The 18680-nt window shown below is 37.8% G+C and overlaps 1 protein-coding gene across 4 annotated transcripts in view; it reads left to right on the top strand.

Annotated features, from left to right (window-relative positions):
* Window positions 1-18680, top strand: part of LOC106583648 (potassium voltage-gated channel subfamily KQT member 2-like) — a 91485-nt gene that overhangs the window by 36486 nt on the left and 36319 nt on the right. For all 4 annotated transcript variants that reach the window (XM_014168085.2, XM_014168086.2, XM_014168083.2 and 1 more), the window contains exons 2-4: window positions 10253-10343; window positions 11049-11175; window positions 13004-13179. In XM_014168085.2, coding sequence (XP_014023560.2) covers window positions 10253-10343; window positions 11049-11175; window positions 13004-13179 — 394 coding nt within the window. The remainder of the gene's footprint in view (window positions 1-10252; window positions 10344-11048; window positions 11176-13003; window positions 13180-18680) is intronic.

Here is an 18680-nt window from a genome sequence, read left to right as displayed (position 1 = left end):
CTACTATATCATCTCTGTCTACTATAAGATCCCTGTCTACTATATCATCTCTGTCTACTATATCATCTCTGTCTACTATAACATATCTGTCTACTATATCATCTCTGTCTACTATATCATCTCTGTCTACCGTAACATCTCTGTCTACTATATCATCTCTGTCTACTATATCATCTCTGTCTACTGTAACATCTCTGTCTACTATATCATCTCTATCTACTATATCATCTCTGTCTACTATAACATCTCTGTCTACTATAACATCTCTGTCTACTGTATCATCTCTGTCTACTGTATCATCTCTGTCTACTGTAACATATCTGTCTACTGTAATATATCTGTCTACTATAATATATCTATCTACTATATCATCTCTGTCTACTATATCATCTCTGTCTACTATAACATCTCTGTCTACTATATCATCTCTGTCTACTGTATCATCTCTGTCTACTGTAACATATCTGTCTACAGTAATATATCTGTCTACTATATCATCTCTGTCTACTATATAATCTCTGTCTACTGTATCATCTCTGTCTACTGTAACATATCTGTCTACAGTAACATATCTGTCTACTATATCATCTCTGTCTACTATATCATCTCTGTCTAGTATATCATCTCTGTCTACTATAACATATCTGTCTACTATAACATATCTGTCTACTATATCATCTCTGTCTACTATAACATCTCTGTCTACTATAACATCTCTGTCTACTATATCATCTCTGTCTACTATATCATCTCTGTCTACTGTAACATATCTGTCTACTGTAATATATCTGTCTACTATATCATCTCTATCTACTATATCATCTCTGTCTACTATAACATCGCTGTCTACTATAACATCTCTGTCTATTATAACATATCTGTATACTATAACATATCTGTCTATTATAACATCTCTGTCTAATATAACATATCTGTCTACTATAACATCTCTGTCTACTCTATCATCTCTTTCTACTATAACATCTCTGTCTACTATAACATCTCTGTCTACTGTAACATATCTGTCTACTGTAACATATCTGTCTACTGTAACATATCTGTCTACTATAACATATCTGTCTACTGTAACATCTCTGTCTAGTATATCATCTCTGTCTACTATAACATCTCTGTCTACTATATCATCTCTGTCTACTGTAACATCTCTGTCTACTATATCATCTCTGTCTACTATAACATCTCTGTCTACTATAACATCTCTGTCTACTGTATCATCTCTGTCTACTGTATCATCTCTGTCTACTGTAACATATCTGTCTACTGTAATATATCTGTCTACTATATCATCTCTGTCTACTATATCATCTCTGTCTACTGTAACATATCTGTCTACTGTAATATATCTGTCTACTATATCATCTCTGTCTACTATATCATCTCTGTCTACTATAACATCTCTGTCTACTATATCATCTCTGTCTACTGTAACATCTCTGTCTACTATATCATCTCTGTCTACTATAACATCTCTGTCTACTATAACATCTCTGTCTACTGTATCATCTCTGTCTACTGTATCATCTCTGTCTACTGTAACATATCTGTCTACTGTAATATATCTGTCTACTATATCATCTCTGTCTACTATATCATCTCTGTCTACTGTAACATATCTGTCTACTGTAATATATCTGTCTACTATATCATCTCTGTCTACTATATCATCTCTGTCTATTATAACATATCTGTCTACTATAACATCTCTGTCTATTATAACATATCTGTCTACTATAACATATCTGTCTACTATAACATCTCTGTCTACTATAACATCTCTGTCTACTATAACATCTCTGTCTACTATAACATATCTGTCTACTATATCATCTCTGTCTACTATAAGATCTCTGTCTACTATATCATCTCTGTCTACTATATCATCTCTGTCTACTATAACATATCTCTCTACTATATCATCTCTGTCTACTATATCATCTCTGTCTACTGTAACATCTCTGTCTACTATATCATCTCTGTCTACTATATCATCTCTGTCTACTGTAACATCTCTGTCTACTATATCATCTCTGTGTACTATATAATCTCTGTCTACTATAACATCTCTGTCTACTATAACATCTCTGTCTACTGTATCATCTCTGTCTACTGTATCATCTCTGTCTACTGTAACATATCTGTCTACTGTAATATATCTGTCTACTATATCATCTCTGTCTACTATATCATCTCTGTCTATTATAACATATCTGTCTACTATAACATCTCTGTCTACTATATCATCTCTGTCTACTATAACATCTCTGTCTATTATAACATATCTGTCTACTATAACATCTCTGTCTACTATAACATCTCTGTCTACGCTATCATCTCTGTCTACTATAACATATCTGTCTACTGTAACATATCTGTCTACTATAACATCTCTGTCTACTATAACATCTCTGTCTACTATATCATCTCTGTCTACTATAACATCTCTGTCTACTATATCATCTCTGTCTACTATAACATCTCTGTCTACTATATCATCTCTGTCTACTGTAACATCTCTGTCTACTATAACATCTCTGTCTACTATACCCTCTCTGTCTTCTATAACATCTCTGTCTATTATAACATATCTGTCTACTATAACATCTCTGTCTACTGTAACATCTCTGTCTACTGTAACATCTCTGTCTACTATAACATCTCTGTCTACTATAACAATGCTGTCTACTATAACATATCTGTCTACTATAATATCTCTGTCTACTATAACATCTCTGTCTACTATATCATCTCTGTCTACTATATCATCTCTGTCTACTATATCATCTCTGTCTACTGTAACATCTCTGTCTACTATATCATCTCTGTCTACTATATCATCTCTGTCTACTATAACATCTCTGTCTACTATAACATCTCTGTCTACTGTATCATCTCTGTCTACTGTATCATCTCTGTCTACTGTAACATATCTGTCTACTGTAATATATCTGTCTACTATATCATCTCGGTCTACTGTAACATATCTGTCTACTGTAATATATCTGTCTACTATATCATCTCTGTCTACTATATCATCTCTGTCTATTATAACATATCTGTCTACTATAACATCTCTGTCTACTATATCATTTCTGTCTACTATATCATCTCTGTCTACTGTAACATCTCTGTCTACTATATCATCTCTGTCTACTATATCATCTCTGTCTACTATAACATCTCTGTCTACTGTAACATCTCTGTCTACTGTATCATCTCTGTCTACTGTATCATCTCTGTCTACTGTAACATATCTGTCTACTGTAATATATCTGTCTACTATATCATCTCTGTCTACTATATCATCTCTGTCTACTGTAACATCTCTGTCTACTATAACATCTCTGTCTACTATATCATCTCTGTCTACTGTAACATCTCTGTCTACTATATCATCTCTGTCTACTATAACATCTCTGTCTACTATAACATCTCTGTCTACTGTATCATCTCTGTCTACTGTATCATCTCTGTCTACTGTAACATATCTGTCTACTGTAATATATCTGTCTACTATATCATCTCTGTCTACTATATCATCTCTGTCTACTGTAACATATCTGTCTACTGTAATATATCTGTCTACTATATCATCTCTGTCTACTATATCATCTCTGTCAATTATAACATATCTGTCTACTATAACATCTCTGTCTACTATATCATCTCTGTCTACTATAACATCTCTGTCTATTATAACATATCTGTCTACTATAACATCTCTGTCTACTATAACATCTCTGTCTACTGTAACATCTCTGTCTATTATAACATATCTGTCTACTATAACATATCTGTCTACTATAACATCTCTGTCTACTATAACATCTCTGTCTACTATAACATCTCTGTCTACTATAACATATCTGTCTACTATATCATCTCTGTCTACTATAAGATCTCTGTCTACTATATCATCTCTGTCTACTATATCATCTCTGTCTACTATAACATATCTCTCTACTATATCATCTCTGTCTACTATATCATCTCTGTCTACTGTAACATCTCTGTCTACTATATCATCTCTGTCTACTATATCGTCTCTGTCTACTGTAACATCTCTGTCTACTATATCATCTCTGTGTACTATATAATCTCTGTCTACTATAACATCTCTGTCTACTATAACATCTCTGTCTACTGTATCATCTCTGTCTACTGTATCATCTCTGTCTACTGTAACATATCTGTCTACTGTAATATATCTGTCTACTATATCATCTCTGTCTACTATATCATCTCTGTCTATTATAACATATCTGTCTACTATAACATCTCTGTCTACTATATCATCTCTGTCTACTATAACATCTCTGTCTATTATAACATATCTGTCTACTATAACATCTCTGTCTACTATAACATCTCTGTCTACGATATCATCTCTGTCTACTATAACATATCTGTCTACTGTAACATATCTGTCTACTATAACATCTCTGTCTACTATAACATCTCTGTCTACTATATCATCTCTGTCTACTATAACATCTCTGTCTACTATATCATCTCTGTCTACTATAACATCTCTGTCTACTATATCATCTCTGTCTACTGTAACATCTCTGTCTACTATAACATCTCTGTCTACTATACCCTCTCTGTCTTCTATAACATCTCTGTCTATTATAACATATCTGTCTACTATAACATCTCTGTCTACTGTAACATCTCTGTCTACTGTAACATATCTGTCTACTATAACATCTCTGTCTACTATAACATCTCTGTCTACTATATCATCTCTGTCTACTATATCATCTCTGTCTACTGTAACATATCTGTCTACTGTAATATATCTGTCTACTATATCATCTCTGTCTACTATATCATCTCTGTCTACTATAACATCGCTGTCTACTATAACATCTCTGTCTATTATAACATATCTGTCTACTATAACATATCTGTCTATTATAACATCTCTGTCTAATATAACATATCTGTCTACTATAACATCTCTGTCTACTATATCATCTCTGTCTACTATATCATCTCTGTCTACTATAACATCTCTGTCTACTATAACATCTCTGTCTACTGTATCATCTCTGTCTACTGTATCATCTCTGTCTACTATATCATCTCTGTCTACTATAAGATCCCTGTCTACTATATCATCTCTGTCTACTATATCATCTCTGTCTACTATAACATATCTGTCTACTATATCATCTCTGTCTACTATATCATCTCTGTCTACCGTAACATCTCTGTCTACTATATCATCTCTGTCTACTATATCATCTCTGTCTACTGTAACATCTCTGTCTACTATATCATCTCTATCTACTATATCATCTCTGTCTACTATAACATCTCTGTCTACTATAACATCTCTGTCTACTGTATCATCTCTGTCTACTGTATCATGTCTGTCTACTGTAACATATCTGTCTACTGTAATATATCTGTCTACTATAATATATCTATCTACTATATCATCTCTGTCTACTATATCATCTCTGTCTACTATAACATCTCTGTCTACTATATCATCTCTGTCTACTGTATCATCTCTGTCTACTGTAACATATCTGTCTACAGTAATATATCTGTCTACTATATCATCTCTGTCTACTATATCATCTCTGTCTACTGTATCATCTCTGTCTACTGTAACATATCTGTCTACAGTAACATATCTGTCTACTATATCATCTCTGTCTACTATATCATCTCTGTCTAGTATATCATCTCTGTCTACTATAACATATCTGTCTACTATAACATATCTGTCTACTATATCATCTCTGTCTACTATAACATCTCTGTCTACTATAACATCTCTGTCTACTATATCATCTCTGTCTACTATATCATCTCTGTCTACTGTAACATATCTGTCTACTGTAATATATCTGTCTACTATATCATCTCTATCTACTATATCATCTCTGTCTACTATAACATCGCTGTCTACTATAACATCTCTGTCTATTATAACATATCTGTCTACTATAACATATCTGTCTATTATAACATCTCTGTCTAATATAACATATCTGTCTACTATAACATCTCTGTCTACTCTATCATCTCTTTCTACTATAACATCTCTGTCTACTATATCATCTCTGTCTACTATATCATCTCTGTCTACTATAACATCTCTGTCTACTATATCATCTCTGTCTACTGTAACATCTCTGTCTACTATAACATCTCTGTCCACTATAACATCTCTGTCTACTGTATCATCTCTGTCTACTGTATCATCTCTGTCTACTGTAACATATCTGTCTACTGTAATATATCTGTCTACTATATCATCTCTGTCTACTATATCATCTCTGTCTATTATAACATATCTGTCTACTATAACATCTCTGTCTACTATATCATCTCTGTCTACTATAACATCTCTGTCTATTATAACATATCTGTCTACTATAACATCTCTGTCTACTATAACATCTCTGTCTACGCTATCATCTCTGTCTACTATAACATATCTGTCTACTGTAACATATCTGTCTACTATAACATCTCTGTCTACTATAACATCTCTGTCTACTATATCATCTCTGTCTACTATAACATCTCTGTCTACTATAACATCTCTGTCTACTATAACATCTCTGTCTACTATATCATCTCTGTCTACTGTAACATCTCTGTCTACTATAACATCTCTGTCTACTATACCCTCTCTGTCTTCTATAACATCTCTGTCTATTATAACATATCTGTCTACTATAACATCTCTGTCTACTGTAACATCTCTGTCTACTGTAACATCTCTGTCTACTATAACATCTCTGTCTACTATAACATTGCTGTCTACTATAACATATCTGTCTACTATAACATCTCTGTCTACTATAACATCTCTGTCTACTATATCATCTCTGTCTACTATATCATCTCTGTCTACTATATCATCTCTGTCTACTGTAACATCTCTGTCTACTATATCATCTCTGTCTACTATATCATCTCTGTCTACTATAACATCTCTGTCTACTATAACATCTCTGTCTACTGTATCATCTCTGTCTACTGTATCATCTCTGTCTACTGTAACATATCTGTCTACTGTAATATATCTGTCTACTATATCATCTCTGTCTACTATATCATCTCGGTCTACTGTAACATATCTGTCTACTGTAATATATCTGTCTACTATATCATCTCTGTCTACTATATCATCTCTGTCTATTATAACATATCTGTCTACTATAACATCTCTGTCTACTATATCATTTCTGTCTACTATATCATCTCTGTCTACTGTAACATCTCTGTCTACTATATCATCTCTGTCTACTATATCATCTCTGTCTACTATAACATCTCTGTCTACTGTAACATCTCTGTCTACTGTATCATCTCTGTCTACTGTATCATCTCTGTCTACTGTAACATATCTGTCTACTGTAATATATCTGTCTACTATATCATCTCTGTCTACTATATCATCTCTGTCTACTGTAACATCTCTGTCTACTATAACATCTCTGTCTACTATATCATCTCTGTCTACTGTAACATCTCTGTCTACTATATCATCTCTGTCTACTATAACATCTCTGTCTACTATAACATCTCTGTCTACTGTATCATCTCTGTCTACTGTATCATCTCTGTCTACTGTAACATATCTGTCTACTGTAATATATCTGTCTACTATATCATCTCTGTCTACTATATCATCTCTGTCTACTGTAACATATCTGTCTACTGTAACATATCTGTCTACTATATCATCTCTGTCTACTATATCATCTCTGTCTATTATAACATCTCTGTCTACTATAACATCTCTGTCTACTATATCATCTCTGTCTACTATAACATCTCTGTCTATTATAACATATCTGTCTACTATAACATCTCTGTCTACTATAACATCTCTGTCTACTATAACATCTCTGTCTACTATAACATATCTGTCTACTATAACATCTCTGTCTACTATAACATCTCTGTCTACTATAACATATCTGTCTACTATAACATCTCTGTCTACTATAACATATCTGTCTACTATATCATCTCTGTCTACTATAAGATCTCTGTCTACTATATCATCTCTGTCTACTATATCATCTCTGTCTACTATAACATATCTGTCTACTATATCATCTCTGTCTACTATATCATCTCTGTCTACTATAACATCTCTGTCTACTATAACATCTCTGTCTACTATAACATCTCTGTCTACTATAACATCTCTGTCTACTATATCATTCTGTACTATATAATCTCTGTCTACTATAACATCTCTGTCTACTATAACATCTCTGTCTACTATATCATCTCTGTCTACTGTATCATCTCTGTCTACTGTAACATATCTGTCTACTGTAACATATCTGTCTACTATATCATCTCTGTCTACTATAACATCTCTGTCTACTATAACATCTCTGTCTACTATATCATCTCTGTCTACTATAACATCTCTGTCTACTGTAACATCTCTGTCTATTATAACATATCTGTGTACTATAACATATCTGTCTACTATAACATCTCTGTCTACTATAACATCTCTGTCTACTATAACATATCTGTCTACTATAACATATCTGTCTACTATAACATCTCTGTCTACTATAACATCTCTGTCTACTATAACATCTCTGTCTACTATAACATCTCTGTCTACTATAACATCTCTGTCTACTATAACATCTCTGTCTACTATAACATCTCTGTCTACTGTAACATCTCTGTCTACTATAACATCTCTGTCTACTATACCCTCTCTGTCTTCTATAACATCTCTGTCTATTATAACATATCTGTCTACTATAACATCTCTGTCTACTGTAACATCTCTGTCTACTGTAACATCTCTGTCTACTATAACATCTCTGTCTACTATAACATTGCTGTCTACTATAACATATCTGTCTACTATAATATCTCTGTCTACTATAACATCTCTGTCTACTATATCATCTCTGTCTACTATATCATCTCTGTCTACTATATCATCTCTGTCTACTGTAACATCTCTGTCTACTATATCATCTCTGTCTACTATATCATCTCTGTCTACTATAACATCTCTGTCTACTATAACATCTCTGTCTACTGTATCATCTCTGTCTACTGTATCATCTCTGTCTACTGTATCATCTCTGTCTACTATAACATATCTGTCTACTGTAATATATCTGTCTACTATATCATCTCTGTCTACTATATCATCTCGGTCTACTGTAACATATCTGTCTACTGTAATATATCTGTCTACTATATCATCTCTGTCTACTATATCATCTCTGTCTATTATAACATATCTGTCTACTATAACATCTCTGTCTACTATATCATTTCTGTCTACTATATCATCTCTGTCTACTGTAACATCTCTGTCTACTATATCATCTCTGTCTACTATATCATCTCTGTCTACTATAACATCTCTGTCTACTGTAACATCTCTGTCTACTGTATCATCTCTGTCTACTGTATCATCTCTGTCTACTATATCATCTCTGTCTACTATATCATCTCTGTCTACTGTAACATCTCTGTCTACTATAACATATCTGTCTACTATAACATATCTGTCTATTATAACATCTCTGTCTACTATATCATCTCTGTCTATTATAACATATCTGTGTACTATAACATATCTGTCTACTATAACATCTCTGTCTATTATAACATATCTGTCTACTATAACATCGCTGTCTACTATAACATCTCTGTCTATTATAACATCTCTGTCTACTATAACATATCTGTCTACTATAACATATCTGTCTACTATAACGTCAAGCCTAATACGCACCATTTCAACCTGTGTAACCAAGCGTTTCGCTACACTCGCATTAACATCTGCTAACCATGTGTACAGTATGTGACCAATAAAATTTGATTTGACCAAAGAGTGAAAAATCGGACAGATCTGTTAATAAATGTCCTTTTCCCCTTCTCCCCAGCTCTGATACAGTATATTGGACTGAAACCCTCTTGGGTTCCTAAGCAGCTACAGTCAGACTCATTTCCTGCATGGCCTGCAAAATCTCATGTCTCTTTATGGCTTGGGAGGGATACAGTCAGTGGACCTCAGCAATTCCAGATTAATCAATTGAATTTGTGAAGGAGCCACTGAAACCCCTGCAGACCTCTGTGTGTGAAATTGGAATTACTTGCAGATTGATTGTCTTGCCTGCGGTATATGGGGTACTTATAGTGATTATTGGTGGAGAAAGAAACTGTTTATAATTGAACATGTTATCTCTTATCCTGTTATCCACAGTTTTGTGCTGGTCTTCTCCTGTCTGGTCCTCTCTGTGTTTTCAACCATTAAGGAGTATGAGAAGAGTTCCGAAGATGCCTTGTATATACTGGTAGGCACTTTGGTTCACACTTACACGACGTGTATCAGTAGCATGCCATTTGCACATACGTAGACAATGGTTTTGTGCTGGAGATAATGAATATGAGGTTGAAAAGTGGTGGAATAACGCTTTAGGTCTGGAGAAACACGGCATGTGCTGGCTGTTCATAATATAACCAATTCATACTGGGCTTTAGCTCAGCAGGCTAACACAGTCAGTCACGTTACCATTATAATGGCACCCCAATGGTGGAACAAGCTCCCTCACGACGCCAGGACAGCGGAGTCAATCACCACCTTCCGGAGACACCTGAAACCCCACCTCTTCAAGGAATACCTGGGATAGGATAAAGTAATCCTTCTAACCCCCCCCCTAAAAGATTTAGATGCACTATTGTAAAGTGGTTGTTCCACTGGATATTATAAGGTGAATGCACCAATTTGTAAGTCGCTCTGGATAAGAGCGTCTGCTAAATGACGTAAATGTAAATGTAATACTGTAAGAAAGTAGTTGCTAATTGTCTCTCTCAGTTCTGACTATATACACATACTATATTAATAATTTTCTTCTAATTTCCTTAGTATTGGGGTACCAAACTTTCACAATATAACCATATTATCTTTGCAAAACCATTATGATAATATCAGCATTATGTGCGTTATGAATGCCACTGGCAACGCTGTGATGTAACAGGAAGCCTTTGTCCCTTAACAGGAAATAGTCACCATCGTGGTGTTCGGCGTGGAGTACATAGTGAGGATATGGGCCGCCGGATGCTGCTGCAGATACAGAGGATGGAGAGGCCGTCTGAAATTCGCCCGCAAGCCCTTCTGCGTGATCGGTGAGTTCGACCGCGACTGCCCCTGTGGTCTTTTCTGTGTCACTGCGTGACACAGTTTTATCTCACTGTCATCAGTGAGATAAAACTGTCCGGCAGCAGTCACCTAAGTGGCCTGCATTTGGTCATTCGTTCCATGGACTGTTTTATCTTCTGCTCAATTTAGGCCAAATATACCCACACTTCTTCCTTCCCCTCCGCCCCCAAAACAGATTTGTAGTGATTGTGCTGGCACAAAATGGCCACCATGTATTATCGAGGTGGCTGCTGGCTGTAGTTGGTGGTGCTTCATCAAATCATTCCCTGTGGCTGAGTTGGTAGAGCATGGTGTGTGCAACACTAGGGTTGTGGGTTCGATTCCCACGGGGGGCCAGTACAAAAAAAAATGCATGAAATGTATGCATTCATTACTGTAAGTCGCTCTGGATAAGAGCGTCTGCTAAATGACTAAAATGTAAATGTAAATCCTTCCCAACAGTACCTATGGCTAGCACCTCTCTAACAACTTTTATCCATCAGCAACCTACAGTACTTGAACTCAGGCTGCTGAGGGGAGGACGGCTCATAATAATGTCTGGAACGGAGCTCATGGAATGGTATCAAACACATGGAAATCAAACACATGGAAACCATGTGTTTGATACCATTCCACTGATTCCACTCCAGCCATTACCACAAGCCCGTTCTCCTCAATTAAGGTGCCACCAACCTCCTGTGACTTGAATCCAATAAACCAGGGATCATCAACTAGATTCAACCGTGGGCCGATTTTCTTTCTTGAGCGGATGGTCAGGAAAAGTATATTACTGGAAACTTTCCAAGTTTACTAGTAAACTACCAGAATTTTCGTATCTTTCAAGGATTTTATTGTAATCTATCACAAGACATCTAGTTGCCCTTTTGGGTACTTCAGATTATCTCTGGCCCTCTGTAAAATATAGAAAATAATGAAATATGATTAAAAAATATATAAATCGAATGACAAATCTGTAAAACATCTTAAATATAAACCATCAACTTAATGAATAGCATTTATTTAAAAAATATGTTTTACCTTTATTTATAGAGGTTTTTCTCATTGAGATAAAATCTAATTTTCAAGAGAGACCTGGTCCAACAGCAGCAGACAAAACAACTTACATGAGGGTTTCAAGCATGAAATATCGGTATTTCTTTTACTTTGTCAATATGTATTTGTTGTCAATGTTTTGGTGTCAAACTGGTGGCAGCTGTGAAAAAAGTCAATAGTTGGAAGAGTTGCAGTCTTTTTTATTTAACCTTTATTTAACTGAATTGAAAATAATACCATTGTTGATTAGATGCTTTTTCATGAATTAGACCATATGTTCTATCTACTAGAAACTCATGGACACAGATATACATTTTTTTATACTTTATATAAATAAATAAAAAAAAGTGTTACTCAAGTATAAATTACCAAAGTTACGATAGATTGCCATATATTTTCTGGTAATTACCAAAATTACTACCAAATTCCCCAGTTGGGGAACCACGCAATAAACTGTAGAGAAGTGATGTTTTCAGGAAAAAATGTGGGTCAGGTTGTGTATTGAACTGTATCTCTTGAAGATAGAGATCCTTGATTTCCTCACAACTGAATTCTGAATTCAACTCTGTTGTCCATGTATTGTCCATGTATTTTATATACTCTTAATGTTGATAATTTTTTTTGTCCTGTGATATATATATATTTTTAAACATATCGCATACAAATATACATCCAGTACATGCACAAAAATAAATGTGTGGAATTAAATATATACTTTTTGAATGATTTTGAAAATGTGTGATAAATATCCTTCTTTCCAAGACGTCATGGTGCTGATTGCGTCCATCTCTGTGCTGGCGGCGGGAACCCAGGGGAATGTCTTTGCTACGTCGGCCATCCGGAGTTTGAGATTCCTGCAGATCCTGCGCATGATCCGGATGGACCGCCGTGGAGGCACCTGGAAACTCCTGGGATCTGTCGTCTACGCTCACAGCAAGGTAATCAAAGACCAGGGCTGGATGGACTGTGTATGATTGATTGATCTGATGCTTGTACCTCGCCACCCCAATCTGGCTCCTTGCCCGCATTGCAGCATGTTTCTATAAATCCAATATCTAGATTTGAGCTTCCACAGACAAGTTAAGTCAACTGATACCACAAGTCAAATGTATCGATCTAAGTTCATTGATCACACAGCCAGCCGTATGAAATTAACACTGTCCCCACCTTCTAACCAGATTGATTGACAGGCGACTTAAACAACCATCTGCCGAATAACAACTTCTGGGTACATTACATTACAGCTCTCAGATTGATCTAATACACCCACAGTACAGAAAACAACTCATCATCAAGCTCTCCACAGGGCATGCTGTGACCAATCTCACATCCACTTTAACTAACTAGATGTACCCTCCAATTTATCAAAGGCTCCCGAAGCTTGGCTTGCGTCCCAAATGGCACCCTATGCTCTATGTAGTGCACTACTTTTGACCAGGGCCCATAGAGCTCTGGTCAAAGGTAGTGCACTATATAGGAAATAGGGTTCCATTTGGAACACACATTTGGTCTGATAAATGGAGCACTCTCAATGGGGAAAAAGAGTGTCTCCCAGTGGTTCCCAGAGTGGCTCCTTAAGTGTCTCCCAGTGATGCATAGCAACACAGTCCCCATAGAGAGCCGGGGAGAGGAAGAGCAGAGGGCGGTGGAGTGTCTAATGAGATCTCCTGGTAGAGAAGTATGTCAGGGCAAAATGGATCAGGTCCTGAGTCTGACAGTGCAGAGGCCAAAGCGGCCATGGACTATCGACTCTTATTGGATTTGGCTCGCACACACCGTTACCTGTCTTCTGCCTGCCTGTGAGATGGAACAGCTAGATAGATGTGCAGCCTTGTCGTGTTGCAATATATTAACACTGATAAAGGCAGTGTTTTTCTCCTGCGTGTTGATATTTAACAGAGCCTTGGGATTGAACAGAATTCTTTGAGGCAAGAGGTTCTAACTCTACTTGACTGACTTTGCTGAAAGCGACTTTATTTAGGTACATTTGACTTGCAGTCAGTGCATTCATCATAAGATATATAGGTGGGACAACCACCATCTTCTTGTCCTATATTTATATTGTCTTTTTTTTAAATGTTATCCCAGGCCCCCGTCCCCGCAGGAGGCCTTTTGCCTTTTGGTAGGGCGTCATTGTAAATAAGAATTTGTTCTTAACTGACTTGCCTAGTTAAATAAACGTTAAATAAAAAATACAAATAAAATCTTAGTCATAGTAAGTTGCTCTAGATAAGAGTGTCTGCTAAATGACTAAAATGTCAATGTAAATGTAAAAATTTGCTAGTGCTCTGTTTACACTAAATGCATACAGTGCTTTCGGAAAGTATTCAGACCCCTTGACTTTTTCCACATTTAGTTATGTTACAGCCTTCTTCTAAAATGGATTAAATAAATCAAAATCTACACACAATACCCCATAATGACAAAGTGAAAACAGATTTTACATTTTAGCAAATGTTGAAAAAATTCAAAACAGAAATACCTTATTTACATAAGTATTCAGACCCTTTGCTATGAGACTCGAAATTGAGCTCAGGTGCATCCTGTTTCTATTGATCATCTTTGATGTTTCTACAACTTGATTGGAATCCACCTGTAGTAAATTCAATTGATTGGACATGATTTGGAAAGACACACACCTGTCTACATAGGGTCCCACAGTTGACAGTGCATGTCAGAGCAAAAACCAAGTCATGAGGTCAAAGGAATTATCCGAAGAGCTCCGAGACAGGATTGTGGCGAGGCACAGATCTGGGGAAGGGTACCAAAAAATGTCTGCAGCATTGAAGGTCCCCAAGAGCACAGTGGCCACCATCATTCTTAAATGGAAGAAGTTTGGAAACACCAAGACTTCCTAGAACTGGCTGTCCGTCCAAACTGAGCAATCGGGGGAGAAGGGCCTTGATCACGGATGTGACCAAGAACCCAATGGTCACTCTGACAGAACTCTAGAGTTCCTGTGTAGAGATTGGAAAACCTTCCAGAAGGACAACCATCTCTGCAGCACTCCACCATTCAGGCCTTTATGGTAGAGAAGCCACTCCTCAGTAAAAGGCACGCGACAGCCTGCTTGGAGTTTGCCAAAAGGCACCTCAAGACTCTCAGACCATGAGAAACAAGATTCCCTGTTACGATAAAACCAAGATTGAACCCTTTGGCTGGAATGCCAAGCGTCACATCTGGAAGAAAAATAGCACCATCCCTATGGTGAAGCATGGTGGTGGCAGCATCATGCTGTGGGGATGTTTTTCAGCGGCAGAGACTGTGAGACTAATCAGGATCGAGGCAAAGATGAACCGAGCAAAGAACTGAGAGATCCTTGATGAAAACCTGCACCAGAGCGCACAGGACCTCTGACTGGGATGAAGGTTCACCTTCCAACAGGACAACAACCCTAAGCACACAGCCAAGACAACGTGGCTTCGGGACAAGTCTCTGAATGTCCTTGAGTGGCCCAGCCAGAGCCCGGACTTCAACCCGATCTAACATCTCTGTTGAGACCTGAAAATATCTGTGCAGCAACGCTCCCCATCCAACCTGACAGAGCTTGAGATGATCTGCAGAGAAGAATGGGAGAAATTCCCAAAATACAGGTGTGCCAAGCTTGTAGCGTCATATCCAAGAAGACTCGAGGCTGTAATCGCTGCAAAAGGTGCTTCAACAAAGTACTGAGTAAAGGGTCTGAATACTTATGTAAATGTGATATTTTTTTATTTATTTTTTTATAAATTAGCAAACATTTCTAAAAACCTGTTTTCACTTAGTCATTATGTGGTATTGTGTGTAGATTGATGAAGAAGAAAAAACGATTTAATCAATTTTAGAATAAGGCTGTAACCTAACAAAATGTGGAACAAGTCAAGGGGTCTGAATACTTTCAGAAGGCACTGTATGGTAGATAATATGAATTTGGCAGTATGTCCAATCGGCCTCACAACTGCAGACCACGTGTAACCACGCCAGCCCAGGACCTTCACATTCAGCTTCTTCACCTGCGGGATCATCTGAGACCAGCCATCCAGAATATTTCTGTCTGTAATATAGCCCTTTTGTGGAGAAAAACTGTCTCCCCCATAGATGGGACTATGCCCTCCCAGGCCCACCCATGGCTGCGTCGCTGCCCAATCATGTGAAATCAATAGATTAGGGCTTCATTTATTGATTTAAATTGACTGATTTCCTTAAATGAACTGTAACTCTGTAAAATCATTGACATGTTGCTTTTATATTTTTGTTCAGTAATAGTTGAGTTACCTAAAGTTACTTTGAAAAAGTAGTTCACTTCATCCAAACTACTTGGTGAAGAATTATCATATCTAAATCTGAAATGTCAGAGACTACAAATTACAAGAACAGATCTGGAGTCAGATGTTAACAGAATGTGTAATTTAACCTATTAAACACAAAAACTACGATTCAAGTGAGAATTGGGCAGGTCTAATGCTGAAAAATAAAGGCAAGTATTGCCTAACCATATTTTATTTTTGCAAAAAAAGTACTGTGTAGTTCCAGTAGTTAGCTACACCACTTCATAGTAAAGTAATTAACTACTGAAAACACTATCAAGATTTGAATTTAGTGAAACTACCACCAAGCTACTGAAAAATGTATTTAAATTACTAGTTGAATTACATGTATATCACTACTCTCTAACACTGGTAACCATACTCACCTCTAGTTTCATACTTTTTGCATCTGCCCATTAGAGAGGCCAATTTTGGGGTGGCAGGTAGCCTAGTGGTTAGAGGATTGAGCCAGTAACCGAAAGGTTGCTGGATTGAATCCTCGAGCTGACAAGGTAAAAATCTGTCGTTTTGCTCCTGAACAAGGCAATTAACCCACTGTTCCCCAGTACATTTACATTTACATTTACGTCATTTAGCAGACACTCTTATCCAGAGCGACTTACAAATTGGTGCATTCACCTTATGATATCCAGTGGAACAACCACTTTACAATAGTACATCTATATCTTTTTTGGGGGGGGGTTAGAAGGATTACTATATCCTATCCCAGGTATTCCTTAAAGAGGTGTGGTTTCAGGTGTCTACGGAAGGTGGTGATTGACTCCGCTGTCCTGGCGTCGTGAGGGAGCTTGTTCCACCATTGGGGTGCCAGAGCAGCGAACAGTTTTGACTGGGCTGAGCGGGAACTGTGCTTCCGCAGAGGTAGGGGGGCCAGCAGGCCAGAGGTGGATGAACGCAGTGCCCTTGTTTGGGTGTAGGGCCTGATCAGAGCCTGAAGGTACGGAGGTGCCGTTCCCCTCACAGCTCCGTAGGCAAGCACCATGGTCTTGTAGCAGATGCGAGCTTCAACTGGAAGCCAGTGGAGTGTGCGGAGGAGCGGGGTGACGTGATAGAACTTGGGAAGGTTGAACACCAGACGGGCTGCGGCATTCTGGATGAGTTGTAGGGGTTTAATGGCACAGGCAGGGAGCCCCGCCAACAGGGAGTTGCAGTAATCCAGACGGGAGATGACAAGTGCCTGGATTAGGACTTGCGCCGCTTCCTGTGTAAGGCAGGGTCGTACTCTGCGAATGTTGTATAGCATGAACCTACAGGATCGGGTCACCGCCTTGATGTTAGTGGAGAACGACAGGGTGTTGTCCAGGGTCACGCCGAGGCTCTTAGCACTCTGGGAGGAGGACACAATGGAATTGTCCACCGTGATGGCGAGATCATGGAAAAGGCAGTCCTTCCCCGGGAGGAAGAGCAGCTCCGTCTTGCCGAGGTTCAGCTTGAGGTGGTGATCCGTCATCCACACTGATATGTCTGCCAGACATGCAGAGATGCGATTCGCCACCTGGTTATCAGAAGGGGGAAAGGAGAAGATTAATTGTGTGTCGTCTGCATAGCAATGATAGGAGAGACCATGTAAGGATATGACAGAGCCAAGTGACTTGGTGTATAGCGAGAATAGGAGAGGGCCTAGAACTGAGCCCTGGGGGACACCAGTGGTGAGAGCACGTGGTGCGGAGACGGATTCTCGCCACGCCACCTGGTAGGAGCGACCTGTCAGGTAGGACGCAGTCCAAGAGTGAGCCGCGCCGGAGGTACCCAACTTGGAGAGGGTGGAGAGGAGGATCTGATGGTTCACAGTATCAAAGGCAGCAGATAGGTCTAGAAGGATGAGAGCAGAGGAGAGAGAGTTAGCTTTAGCAGTGCGGAGAGCCTCCGTGACACAGAGAAGAGCAGTCTTAGTTGAATGACCAGCCTTGAAACCTGACTGATTTGGATCGAGAAGGTCATTCTGAGAGAGATAGCAAGAGAGCTGGCCAAGGACGGCACGTTCAAGAGTTTTGGAGAGAAAAGAAAGAAGGGATACTGGTCTGTAGTTGTTGACATCGGAGGGATCGAGTGTAGGTTTTTTCAGAAGGGGTGCAACTCTCACTCTCTTGAAGACGGAAGGGACGTAGCCAGCGGTCAAGGATGAGTTGATG

This window comes from Salmo salar, chromosome ssa22, assembly GCF_905237065.1.
Source record: "Salmo salar chromosome ssa22, Ssal_v3.1, whole genome shotgun sequence".
NCBI classification, from domain to species: domain Eukaryota; kingdom Metazoa; phylum Chordata; class Actinopteri; order Salmoniformes; family Salmonidae; genus Salmo; species Salmo salar.
This window is presented reverse-complemented; position numbering and strand designations above follow the sequence as displayed.